Below are 14,667 nucleotides of genomic sequence, written 5' to 3'. Positions count from 1 at the left end.
TAAACTGTGTTCCGAAGATGAACGGAGGTCTTACGGGCTTGGAACGACATGAGGGTGAGTCATTAATGACATCATTTTCATTTTTGGGTGAACTAATCCTTTAACATTTTAAGTATTACATTTTAAACAGACAAACAAAGCCCAACTCTTATAATAGAGGTAAACAACATCAACTGGATAGAGCCAAAGACTGGACTAAAAAGGCAAAGGTCAAAATCTATAAATATGACATCATAATATATATATAATAAAGCATGTATAATATGACATAATAAAGCACAAATGTTATTTAAAAAAAAAAGGCTATCATGGTTGAGATATCAGTTGATGGTAGTAAAATTCTTGTCATGGGAATAATTTTTCTTAATTATATGCTAGACAAAGAGAGTGATTTATCACTGATCCAGTTTTATAAAGTAGTTTTCCTGGCAACAACGGACAAAAAATAAAATATTCATATAGCATGTTTATTGGTTATTCACCTGCAAGGGAGGCCAAGAATTCTAGCCCAAGAATGCGGTCTTACATTTAGAGCAAAGCGTGGAGTTAGTTGGTTTAATTTTATGTTGTATATGTCGTGTCTGTTCAGAATCTTGTTCTTTTGCACACTGAGAGTTTGTTATCCTGAGTCCATACCATGTCCCATTTGTCTTTTATTCACACTTAACTCTCTCCAATTGTAATCTGTGACACCATTACCTCAAGGTTCCTGAGTAATTTTGAGACAATGCCATCCATTGGTGACCAAGTGCAGTGTTTTCTTTACTCCATCTACAAATTGTCTATTTTTGCTCCATTGCTTGGAGCTTTTTGTTTTCAGTTCATAGTGTTTACCTAGTATGATTTTCATCTCTCTACAGTTTGAGTGATTGTGGAGTCACAGAGAAAGATTGTGCTGCTCTGACTTCAGCTCTGATATCAAACCCCTCACAACTGAGACAACTGGATCTGAATAATAGAAAACTACGAGATCCGGGTGTGAAGCTTCTCTCTGTTGTACTGGAGGATCCTGACTGTAAACTGGAGAAACTCCGGTAAGATCATCTACAGTATATCATAGTCAGACATGTTAATGTCTTCTGTAAGACTAAATCAGGGTTCCACAAATCTGGCACTGGAGGGCCGCGCCTTACTGAGTTTAGCTCAAACCCTGATAAAACTCTCCTTCCTGTAACTCTGAAGACATGGATTAGCTTGTTCAGGCGTCTTTAATTGGGGTTGGAGAAACTCTGCAGGACAGCGGCACTTCAAAACCGGATTTGAGGAACCCTGGACTAAATGCTTTGATGTAAATTTTAGGACTTACCCCGCAGAAAATAAATTTCTTTCTCCGTATTTTTGTCTTCTTTTCTTTTTTGTATTCTTAATTTAAGATAAATTTAGCACAATAACTTAAAATGTTAAAGTCTTGTATACTGAAAAATTGCTTATGTATCTTGATTTAAGAATTTTTAGATATTAGATATTCAGACTACGTCTGGATCGGATTCAGAAGTTCAAGTCCAACAACACCCCCAAAGCTTCACAGTCCTATACCTCGTCCTGCGTCGACATTTCATCAAGTAACATTAGGCAGTTTTGATTTTACATATGCGTCTGCTGACATACGTGACCCGTTCTGGCAAAATGAGTCGCAATGAGCAAATGTTCATGACTGAGCTACACCTGTTTGACTTTAATTGAAGTAAAATCTCTGGTAAAAACACCAAATTTTTTATTTTTCCCCCATGGTACCACAATTGTTTGATTAACATTAATGAAAAAGACTATATATTCAGACCTACTGTACTGCATGGGTCTAATATAATGTTACACATCACATGTTTTTCCCCAACAGTTAACCAAATGTTCACTTAAGACATAGCAGATTATGTTTGCTTGAATACTCGCCAAGACAGATATTTTGAAATGCTGTAATTCTGTGTAGGTATAAGAGTATATCGGGATCACGCGCTGTCTGAGGCGTCTTTGAGGCACGCTTCGGATGTGTCAGTCAGTGTGGGTAAAATCATTTTGTTTAAATCAGTATGAGTTTGAAAATCACATTTCATTGGTTCTAGAGGTGGGAATTGGCAAAAATTTGACAATCCGATAGTATTGTGATATTTGGGCCACGATTCAATATTATTGCAATTCTTAACATATTGCGATACAGCAAGTATTGCGTTTCGATTCTGCGATATATTGCGATTCATGTCCCCCATATTATTCAAAGGCATTACAAAAAATTAGGATTAAGACTGCTCAACTCACTTCAAATGTCACATTAAATCTGTGAACATCTTCTACACATTTACTGAAGTGCAACTTAGGAGGGAAGTGCAAAAACTTTGTCCTTGAACATTCAGGACACAGGACCTTATTACAGAACGTAATTATATGCACCACCGCATTAGCACCAAAAACATGGATATTTTATTTTAGAGAATAATTAGACAACCTATTCGATATTCTATAATTCATTAATTAAATAAACTAATCGAATATTCAAAAATCGTGACTCATCCCTGCATGTAATCTCTTGTTTTTTCCCCTCAAATCTTCAGTCACGTCTCGATTTTCTAAGGGGATTATAAACGTTTCTTCCTTGGTTTGCTTTTAATTAGGCCTATTATATTCAGATTCTTTACTGTGGCAAAGTAGAAAAACGTTGTTGGACAGATAGCCTACATTTTTACTTGCACGTCAGATTCATTTTAACACAGTTTTTGCTTGTTATTAGACATGCAAGGCGCGTCAAGTTTATTTGTAAAGCGCGTTTCACACGCGCGGGTGATTTTTCGTCTCGCTCTCTCTGGCAGCGCAATTTCAAACATAGCTTAAATGTCTTGCCCTTCCCAGCGGGCACCTTGATGTCAAAATGACGTCACGAAATAGGTCAAAAATGAAAGTCATATTGACGTCAAAGTGTCGATGTCAATTTGAGACCAGATTTACTTTATTTAATTTCCGGTTTAAAGAAATCATATTTTGTATTTTAAAGACACCATGATGGTGGTTAGCGTTTGCTTTAGTTGGGCTCTTGACGCTTGACTTTTTAATATAAAAATTTCTCTGGCTGCTATAATTGTGTGTTTATAAAACACAATTGTTGTAGCAAAAAAAGCCATGAGAAAATGAGGTCGGGTGATGTTGGCTGTTTATTGATGATGATGACGATATCATCATGTAATTGCCTGAATCCCTGATCTTATTCTGGGTCTAATGTTTTGATCATATTGGACTTGTGGTTTTAATATTGTTTTATAATAGAAGCCATTTAATTTTACAGCATGAGAGTAATGTTGTTTATCAAATAATGTAAAGGATTTTAAAAGCATTTAAAGCATTAAACTTTTTCCTCTACATTATTACCTAGCCATCAGATTATGACTCTCAACAATGGTGACAGTCAATGAAATGCTTCATGCTGCAGTGCATGCTGGGTACCACCAATCAAAACTCACCCTTATCTCCCAGCATGCATTGCGGCTTTAACAAATTATGCAGCTGGATTTTTTATAGCTTGTTTTATGCTCAGAGTTGATCTGATTATCTGGATATTTTGTTTGAATGTCACCATTGTTGAGATTCATATGCTGTTTCTTGATGTCTGTGTGCGTCTAAGTAATGCCATAGATCAGTGGTCGCCAACCCGTCGATCGCGATCGACTGGTAGATCTTTATCACTGTCCTGGTAGCTCCCGAAAATAAAAACGTTTTCAGTTTTGCAAGCATCTGTATTTCTTAATCCAACTGCTTTATTTTCAATGAAGTGACCAATCAGATAAAAGAAAAGCACCCGTAAATTAACTGTCGCAAACGTCAATATGGATCTCCATGGTGATAGCCCGCGCGAGGTAACATAGCCTACTACAAACTAGAATGGCGGAGGCTCCACGAAAGAAGGCAAAAACATACAATTTTCATCCAGAATGGGAACAGGAATTTCTGTTTACCTTGGTAAAAGATAAGTGTGTATGTATGTTGTGCCACCAAAAACAAGCATTATGTAAAAGAGGGAATCTGGAGCGGCATCACAATACCAACCATCCGAAATTTAAAGACCGCTACCCGCAAAAGAGCGCGATTCGTGCACGGAAAGTTGACGAGCTGAGATCTGAGTTGAAGGCCCAGCAATCACTTTTTACAAAATCTGCTGATCAAAATAAGGCTGCTACTGAAGCATCGTTTCGTGTAAGTCACTTTCTGGCTAAAAACAAAAAGCCTTTTACGGATGGCGAAGTATTCAAGGAAGCCATGGCCATTACTGCAGAGACTATTTTCAAGGATTTCAAAAACAAAGACGACATAAAAGCCTCACTCCGTGCTGTACCTCTCGGCCCTGCATCAGTGGCAAGGAGGGTCGAGTCACTGTCAGAGGACGTGGATCGACAGGTGTTAAAGGACTTGTCACTCTGTGAATATTTTTCACTGCAGTTCGACGAATCTCTGGATGCAGTGGACACAGCTCAGCTTGTTGTTTTTGTCAGAATGGCTTTCCAGGATTCTACAACAAAAGAGGACTTCCTCACTCTTTTGCACTTAAAGGAGAGAACGCGAGGTGAGGATATTTACACTGAGTTTAAAAAATATGTAAGCGAAAATGATATCCCCATTCATAAACTGGTAGCAATTACCACCGACGGAGCACCGGCGATGCGTGGCGTGCGCCTTGGTTTTATAGCACTGTGCCGTAATGACCCTGATTTTCCCGAGTTCAAGAATTATCATTGTGTCATTCATCAGCAGGCCTTAGCAGGGAAAGTCGTAGATTTTTCACACGTAATGTCATTGGTGGTCAAACTGATAAACTCGATACGAGCAAAAGCACTTCAGCGTCGCTTATTCAAGGCGTTACTGGATGAGCTCGATGCCGCGTACGGAGATCTACTACTTCATGCTGATGTGCGGTGGTTGAGCCGCGGAAAAGTGCTCCAGCGGTTTGTTGACTTACTGCCTGAGATAAAGACATTTCTATCTGCAAGAAACGAGGAGCACAAGGAACTGTCAGATGATGTGTGGCTGTGTGACCTGGGGTTTCTGACAGACTTGACCGCAAAGCTGAATACACTCAATAACGAGCTCCAGGGAAAAGACCGACACCTGCCACACATGATCAGCGCAGTGAATGCTTTTAAGTCTAAGCTCGGTGTTTGGATCACACATCTTAAAAACGGGAGGCTAACACACTTTCCCAACCTGGAAAAAATGTCACAGAGCATTAAAGACAAGGACGTTTTTCACCCTGAGAAATACTGTGCTCACCTGGACAAAGTTGCAACAGAGTTCAATATGCGTTTTGGTGAGTTAAACGAAATGGAATGCATTGCTGCATTTATCTCAAACCCATTCATGATCATTGATATAGAACAGGTTGCAGCCAAATTCCAGCAAGTATTTTCTTTGTCAAGTGGAGTTGACATGGAGATGGTTGATTTGCAAAATGACATTGAGCTGAAAGCCAGATCAAGGGACAGTGACTTTTGGGGACTTGTCAACAGAGAAAAGTTTCCGCTCCTCACTGCATGTGCACTAAAAGTGAGTGCCTATTTTGGATCAACTTACCTCTGTGAAATGGCATTTTCACAGATGAAAATAATCAAATCAAAATACAGGAGCCGCCTTACTGACAGACACCTCACAGACTGCCTCAAACTGGCTGTCTCTAGCTATGAGCCAGACTTCAGAGGACTCACAGAGAGTATTCAGTCACAGCCATCACACTGACTTGAGTGAGTAACATTACTGCAGCAGTTTTGCCTTCTGGTGGCATTGAGAAAAGTGATGTTGCATATGGGACATAACTGCACTTAGCTTAATTGAGATTGTTGATAATTTTGTTTGCACAGTTCATTTATAAAATGTTAAGGGTAGGTAGTACCGTCAGAAACTTCAGTGAATAAGCACTTTACTGCTGACAATGGCATTTTTCTTGAGTTCAGTGCCACTTCATATGATCTGATTATATGATGGTTGCTTCCGGGTTAAGTAAAAAAAGAAAAAGAAAAGAACATTTAATGTATATTAAATTCAAATACAATTCAAATACTAAATAAAAGGCCTCAAGTTGGAAGTACAATCTGGGCTGTCTTTTTCTATCTATTCTTCGATAGGTAGATCTTGCCTTTCATTAAGGCCGAGGTCAGGGATCTTCGGCTTGAAAAGGTTGGTGACCACTGCCATAGATGAAAGGTTTTTGTGCACTAAATAGTTTTTAAAAACCAAGTATATTATTTGATAAACAACACTGCTAGACATGACTTCTTTTGCCATTAATGATTATGAATAAAACAGTTTTAAAATCACAAGTCCTATATAATCATAGCATTAGACATTGAATAAGATCAGGGATTCAGGCAATTACATGATGATATTGTCGTCATCATCAATAAACAGCCAACATCACCTGGTCTCATTTTCTCATGGCTTTTTTTGCTACAACAATTGTGCTTTATAAACAGACAATTATAGCAGCCAGAGACATTTTATATTAAAGGTCCCATATTATGCAAAATTCACTTTTGCATGCTGTTTGGACATAAATGTGTGTTGGCAGTGTGTGTACAGAACCACCCAATAGTGATAAAAATCCACTTTTATTAATCCCCATAAATCATCAGCAGTGTCTCCCAACGACCTGTTTTCAGAATGCTGTTTTAGTGACGTCACTACAGCACAGGCCCCGCCCACGAGTGTTGACAGACACTGCCGTTTGAACATAGACCCGCCCTGATCGAGTTCACAGCTGCTGCACTGACGAGAATGTCTCCCAAGCGTTGTAAGTGTTGTGTGGCTGGATGTATTAATCCACATAGCTCTCTCTCTATTTACTCCCGAAATCTGAGGCAGCCGCTGAAGACGAGGTGGAATTATTTAGTTTTTTAAAGAAAATGCTCCCTCAACTCTACTGAAATTTGTTTATGTACTTGCGCACTTCTTATAACTTACTGTGTTTACTCAGCTCTTACGGTGATTTTCTGAAGTAAAACTGATGCTTCATCTTTTGTGTTATGTACAATAAACTTTATTAAACTCATCAGTATATGTTTGATCATCATTCGGACCTGGTCCGAAACAGCAGACTTGTAGGCTATTAATAGTGGATACATACAAGCAGATGACAAATACGTTATAACCGTAATACCTGTTCCATCTCTATACAGCACTCTGACTCTGTAGGCATTATTGTCCGACTCCGGGTCGAAATGAACACCGTTACTGAGAGTTTCTGATATTATTATCATCATTCCGTGAGATGAAATTGTCCTGAGACTGAGCGCGAGCTCATGAAGCTCCGCCCCCTGTGTCGTGCAGCAGCAGCTTATTTGCATTTGAAGGGCACACACTAAAACAGCGTGTTTTTCTGAGCCCCCAAAAATGACAATTTAAACATGCTGTAAAAAAATTATCTGTTGGGTATTTTGAGCTAAAACTTCACATACACACTCTGGGGACATCAGAGACTTATTTTACATCTTGTCAAAAGGGGCATAATAGGGGACCTTTAAAAAGTCAAGCGTCAAGAGCCCAACTAAAGCAAACGCTAACCACCATCATGGTGACTTTAAAATGCAAAATATGATTTCATTAAACCGGAAATTAAATAAAGTAAATCTGGTTAGTTTTAAGTGAAGCGTGTAATAAGTGTACGGCCATGCATTTCACCTTTTTGTTTGGCAAAATGACATCAGCAGAGGTCAAAATCTTGACATCACTTTGACATCAATATGACTTTCATTTTTGACCTATTTCGTGACGTCATTTTGACATCAATGTTGATGTCATATTGATGTTAAATTGACGTCAAGGTGCCCGCTGGGTTGTGGAAGATTAAATTCGCTTTTCATACCTTATACAACAAGTAGCCTAGAAAACATGAAGATATCAGAAAATAGATTGATGGTCTCTGACTCTTTCCTCCTCGTGTCCCACATCCCTCTCAAAGCGCAGAACTGTAGGCTTCATGTGGAATCACGCGTCTTTGTGTGGAAGTAGGAAGTTTTTTTTTTTTTTTTTATAGATTTAACTTTATATTATTTAAGTTTCCAATATTTACTGATATTTATTTCAGTGCTTTACAGGCTTTGTGTTGCTTCTTTGACGGAATTGCTCAAATTAACACTTTTTTGCTCGAATAAACCATAGACTGTAAAAAATATGGACAAAGCGTCTGTGACGTCACCCATAGACTTTCTGAAGAACGGGTTTGGAGCCGTTTATGGGGGGTATGGGCGGCGCCATCTTGGAAAATCTCGGGAAATCCTAACCCCGCCCACCTTCTGGCCAATCCATATATGGGTAAAAGGGCGGGCTTTGTGTGAGACTGGAACGATGTCATTTCCGCGTGAAGAAAGCAACATAAACAACAATGGATGACATACAGCAGATCTTGTTCTTGCTTCCCGGCGTGTTTGTCACAAGAAGCCAAGCGCCGACATTAGGCGTTTCTCGATAGCAAGTACACAAAGTTCGGATTGCCAAGTTAATTGCCAAGTCCGACTCAGGAGAATGACTCCCGAGGACGCGAGTCCAGTTTATGGGATCAAATTCCCGCCAAATATATAGCGGTCACGTATAAAAAAATAATAAGTGTGAATCAAAAATTTTAAAACACATGTAAAAATATATTGCACAAACTGAAAAAAAAGAATGCAAAATGATCAGAATTGCAAACAACGTGGTCATGGATCAAAATATAATAAGCGTGAATCAAGAAATAACAAGCATGAATAAAAACTTTAAACACATTAAAAGTTATTTTGCAGAAAACTTAAACTTATGGTCATGCTTTCTTAAAAAGTATGTTTTCCTTGGTTTTATTACTGTGTACTTTGTGCTTTCTTGCATTTTCTGCTCATATTTTACTCTTTTGTACGCTTGTGCTGTTTTTCTCTTTGCTCTTCTTTCTATGTTCTGCGCTTGCTTTCCCAAATGTTGCAGTTCGAGTTTCATGTAAATTAGGGCAGGCTTAAGCGTCACCATTGGTCCACTAGTTCTAGATTGACAGCTACTCCTCTAGCCAATCAATCGAAGAGGGGAGTTGACGTCACACCAATGCGACTCGTGGCTACTGATGCTTATGTAGGAGTACAAGCTGTTTTTGTTTGTACAATTTCTTCAATGCCATTATAATATACTAAAATGTTATTTTTCTAATACTTTTATATACTGGTCAATTTCTTATTTGTGCTTTGTTATGTGCATTAATTAAATTAATTATTTTCGCTTGGCATACCAGCGTGATTACGTCACCGCACACTTCAGTGGGTGGTGCGCGCCCGTGATGCACTTCATTCTGAGTAAATATAACAACAAAGAAGCACTGCTGCGCTCTCTTTTATTTCATTTTTCTTTAATCCTTACTCTTTTTCAGGAGTGCTGCACTTACTTATACAGGGGAAGACGGCAGTTCAATTTAACTTTACAAAGACTTTCAAGCAGTAAAGCTATCTGAACTCTGGACATAAATAATTAAATTCATCTTTTTTGAGATACATGAGAATGTTAATGTGCACACTGGTAATTGGTGTTAAACAATATTACTTGGCTCATGATGTCAATATGCTAAGGCTGCTGTAAGTAAAACATCCTGCAGTTATGAAACGCTGATTGTCACACATGTCTTTGTCCTCAGTGAGACGAATCATTTGATGTAAATTTTAGGACTAAAATTAGCTTGTAAAAGTTTCTGTAAACACTGAATCTCAGCACAGAAATCACAGGTGTACACAAATGTCTAATCTCATGATCTGGTACCAATCTAAATCTGGAGCGCCCAAAACTGTTCCTGGAGATCTACCTATCAGCAGAGTTCAGATCCAACACACTAAACCAGCTCATTAAACTCTTCAGGAGCACTTCAGAATGACAGTGAGTGGTGTTTGTTACAGCAGTGTTTCCCACTGTTTCTGTGTCCTGTTGCATGAAGCCAGTTTCAGTTGCTCCCCTTGTAAATTTGAGATTATTTTGAGCAAACTCTATTTTTTCGGGCTCAAGAAGGTGGATTGGTTTTTAGCGGGTTCGATCACCATGGTAACTTGCGCTGCAGGATGACCTTGAATAAAATGAATGTATTCTGTGTTCGAGATCACAAACCAAAACTGGACCAATCAGCTGTGAGTAAAGTGACATGTATCTGATGCAATAAAGCCACTCCCCCTGTATCTCTCACTCCAAATTAAAGCAGTTTAGAGTGAAATAATTGTATGTTTATATTAAATGAATTGTAATTATTTATAATTCATATAGTATATTCATATAATTGAAGAGTTCAGATGCAAAAGCCTCTAAGTGCCATCTGAAATTTTCTTCTAGAATGATCATTTTTATCAAGCTTGTATATTTAAGTTCAGTAATTTCAGTAATTGCCATTTAAGTGAAATTACTGAACTTAAATATACGAGCTTGATAAAAATGATCATTCTAGAAGAAAATTTCAGATGGCACTTGTATCCTGAGATAAGCAGGGAAAGTGTTGGTTTAATTTCTCAGTTTTCATGTTGAAAGGGTGTTTGTTGTGAATATTTAGATCTGGTGACTTTTAATTTTATTTTAATTTTTTTTTAAGTAAGGTCCTTTTGCTCAGAAAATCTTTAATTATGTTTATAAAGTAAATGTAAGAAATATTTACTATAAAGCAACTGGGGTTTATTGATTATTAATACACCATTTTTTAATGTAAAAAATTTATACGTCGCTTTTATGGCTCATATGCAATTCAGTGCAAATCAATGATAATTAAGAGATGGAAAATGTTCCCCAAAAGCCTATTGCGTCATATTTGACATTTATATTAACATGAAAAAATGTCAGAAGAATTCATTTTTTTAACATTAACAAATGGTGGATTAATAATCAATAAACCCAGTTGCTTCAGTCCAGTGAATGTTTCTTACATTAATTTATAATAATCATGAATCATTAATCATTTCTCAGCAAAAAATACTTTTTTATTTTTATTTTATTTTTTGTATAAACTATCAATCAGAGGACAGAAGGCATGAAGTAGATTGTGTGCAAGAGCAAAACAGAGAGGCAGAAGGTAGCATTAGGAAGACAGAAACAATCACTGCATATCCAGTAAAACCTCATGGTATGTTCACTGTCAGCAACAGTGTTGTCATAATTATCAGTTTAGGTTTGACCATATTGGTTTCACTTTATTTGAATGGTCCTTTGAACACATTCTGTTGACTATAAGTACAGTTGCACATGTCTACTAACTCCCATTGGAGTGTTAATAGATTTATTAGTAGACTAGTAGGGTTAGGGTTAGAATAAGTTGGCATGTAGTTACAAAGTTACTTATAGTCAGTAGTTAACCTACCATACTCTTGTGTGCTTTCATCTTCACAATGAGTCTGTCACAGAGAAGAGGTGTAGTTGTGTTTGAGCGCATTTAGAACGGTTGGATTTATGAAGAACATGTGTTGAAAGCTTTTTGAATTTCTTTATTTTTTTATGACTGATAAATCTCCAATTGAAATTTAGACATATGTATAGTCTGTGTAGAATTGTGGCTTGTACGTGTTGATCTGAACTGAGAGAGTGAAGAGTGTGTCATTGTTCTCTACAGGTTGTGGGATTGTGGAGTCACAGATGAAGGTTGTTCTGCTCTGGCTTCAGCTCTGAGATCAAACCCCTCACACCTGAGAGATCTGAATCTGTCTGAGAATAAACTAGGAGATTCAGTTCATCTGCTCTCTGCTGTACTGGAGGATCCTCACTGTAAACTGAAGACACTGGGGTAAGTTTGTCTCTCTGATAGTCACACATGTCCTCAGTAAGACGAATCATTTGATGTACATTTTAGGACTAAAATTAGCTTGTAAAATGTTCTGTAAACACTAAATCTCAGCACAGAAATCACAGGTGTACACAAATGTCTAATCTCATGATCTGGTATTAGTGTTCATTTTTACATTCTTTTTAAAATATATCCTTTAAATGTAGTCAGTATTTCATTATATTCATTATGTTCAATAATTTTAGTCTGTTTCACTCTGACTACAATGACAACTCTTTTCCCCCACGTTTACTCAACAGTGTTTTCCCTAATGATGTTTCTGTGCAATAATAGTGTTTCCCAACCCTGATCCTATAGTTCCCCCGGCACTGCACAGTCCTTGATCGTTGAAGTTTCTGCTTTGAACGGTTCTTTCCGTGGCTACAAAAATACAATTATTCAAAGTAGCTTTTCAAAAACTACTAATGTATTAATATGAAAGATAATAAGCAAAAGAAATGTAATAACTTCATGCTGATCTTCATTATCCTATATGCAGGGAAACACCTGAACTTCTGCGGAGCAGTAATGAATAAAGTAACATGGTCAGCGCCGCGCTGGTGAGATTAGTTTGCTCTGTCCATTCGGTTTCGCTAGCAAACACGTCCTCCCTGCGATGTCGAGTCGGTCACACAGCTCGGTCCATTGAGCCGCACCGATGATGTCAGCACGGCATGAGCTCTGTAACACCGCTCCGTTTCGTCCCACTGTTGGTGTGTTTGGCTTCCCATACAACTCGTTACAACTAACAGACATTGCTTAAAAGAGTTTGTGAGACGCGCCAAATTAAACAGAAGTGCGGACACACAACTTCCTTTTCAAGGGAAATTAGCCATCATCAACTACCGAAATCTCTTCTTATTTCAGTAATGCGTATGAATGAATTTCACCAAGGTTGATCAATGTTTTTCGTTTCACTAGTGTTGAGGCTTTTCAATAATTGTTGCCTAACGGCCCTTCATACTGGAGATCTCATATTTGTCTCCTCCAAAGTTTAGAAGTGATCTCAACAACATCACACACTGTGCTCAGAGTTTTTCCCTAAACTAAAGACCCTGGTGGTCTCATATTTGTCTCCTCCAAAGTTTCAGACAAGAATGAACATTGATCTAGTTCATTTGTACAGTATGGTGCACTGGCAGAATAGTTTTGTATAATTAGTGTAGAAATATGTGAAATGCTTATAAATCATTAAATGTTTAAGTTTTATAGACCCCATTATTACACATTTTTCAAGTGTCCAGACAAATATTGTTATCCATTTAATATGAAGAGACAATTTTATTAGTCTTTTTCATTATAAAATATATAATAAGTAAGTAAAATGTATTTATACAGCGCCTTTCACAGACTAGGTCACAAAGCGCTTTACAATAGACAATAAAACATAATAAAGAACAAAATAAAATGTTTGGCAAAGCATTCCATAGTCTGGATGCCATAGCGGCGAAGGCTCTATCCCCACCTGTCTTTAAACGAGTGCGTAGCGTAGATAGCAGATTATTAGACCTGAGAGACCGGAGAGGGGTATGAAGATGAATTATGTCAGCAAGATAAGCAGGGGCCTGACCATGTAAAGCCCTATAGGTTATGATTAAAATTTTGAATTGGATCCTGTAAATTACAGGAAGCCAGTGAAGGGAGCAAAGTATCGGGGTGATATGGGTGCGCCTATTTGATCTAGTGAGTAACCTAGCAGCAGAATTTGGAATAGATTGCAGTCGATGAAGAACAGATTTGTTAAGTGAGGAGAAAAGTGAGTTACAAGTATACGTATACTGTACGCTGTGAATGCTCCGCAGACCCAAGCCATTTAAGAGAATGAGTTTTGTGGACTCGCAAATTAATATTAACACTATAAATATGACTATAAATTCCCTTGTCGTTTGAGGTGTAAAATAAAGCTTACATAATAAAATTATGGTAATACAGTACATATGTTACTGTCCGTCATTTATTTACATTTACATTTACATTAAGTCATTTAGCAGACGCCTTTGTCCAAAGCGACTTACAAATTAGGACAAAATTCAGCGAGTCATCATAAAGAGGCAAAAGCAACAACAACGCAGGAAGTGCTCAAAATACGAAGTTCAGGTATTATTCAGAGTGCCTGATAAGTGATGTTTCAAAGGGAAAGGAAATTTTTTTTCAAGTTATGGAGGGTTTTGGGTTAGTGTATCCACAACGCTGGCGTTATTATGCATCATTATCGTTTCGCGTTCTATGGAAGCATATGGGTAGCAATATTCAATTTGAAATGTAATATGCAAAATGGCAATGCATTTCTGTATTTCAATTTACGTTTTCCATTACATATGTGCAACGTTTGGTGCAAAATTAAAATTAAAATGATATTATATTATTTACATTTGCCATTTCATACACTAGTTTTAATATGTAAATTGAATACATTGTTTTACGGTGTGTACTTTACTCTTAACACCTTTTACCTATTTATTTATTATTCTCAGGTAAGGTAAAGAAAGTCAAATCTGACCTAAACCGTAAGCGTTCAAATGTTACTTACAATTTGGTCAGAAGACTCCTCTGTGGTATGTTCTCATTAATAGTCTTCCAGCATCATAAGTCTCAGTAGGCAGATTTTGTAATCAATTAAATTTCTTTGAATTGGTTACTTTTCTTTTTAAAATAAACAAAAATATAAAAGGTGAATACAACTTAATCGTTTAAGTATAAAATACAATAGTCATGTTTTGAAACAAAGGTGTAGTAAGCTCTGGGCTTCTTCTCTTCTGCTTGGGGTTTCTTGTCCTCAGCTCTGGGCTTCTAGGCGTCGGGGGCACTGGCGTATCAGTATCCCAAGAGGCAGTCCGTTCATCAGTCTTTTATACTCCTTGTTTACAACTGGCATTTGGTTGACACTCCTCCAAAGTTTC

The 14,667-nt window shown here is 37.5% G+C and overlaps 1 protein-coding gene across 1 annotated transcript in view; it reads left to right on the top strand.

The window, feature by feature from the left end:
- The window catches only part of LOC309510013 (uncharacterized protein), a gene marked incomplete at its 3' end in the record, with an annotated part of 1,894,646 nt that overhangs the window by 623,637 nt on the left and 1,256,342 nt on the right, over positions 1–14,667 (top strand). Inside the window, exon 19 of the mRNA XM_082191149.1 lies at positions 11,558–11,728. Within this exon, the coding sequence (XP_082047275.1) occupies positions 11,558–11,728 (171 nt within the window). The remainder of the gene's footprint in view (positions 1–11,557; positions 11,729–14,667) is intronic.

Source organism: Leuciscus leuciscus, assembly GCF_965113295.1.
Source record: "Leuciscus leuciscus genome assembly, contig: SUPER_11_unloc_1, whole genome shotgun sequence".
NCBI lineage: Eukaryota > Metazoa > Chordata > Actinopteri > Cypriniformes > Leuciscidae > Leuciscus > Leuciscus leuciscus.
Note: the sequence above shows the minus strand (reverse complement) of the source record. Positions and strands in the feature narration are given on the sequence as shown.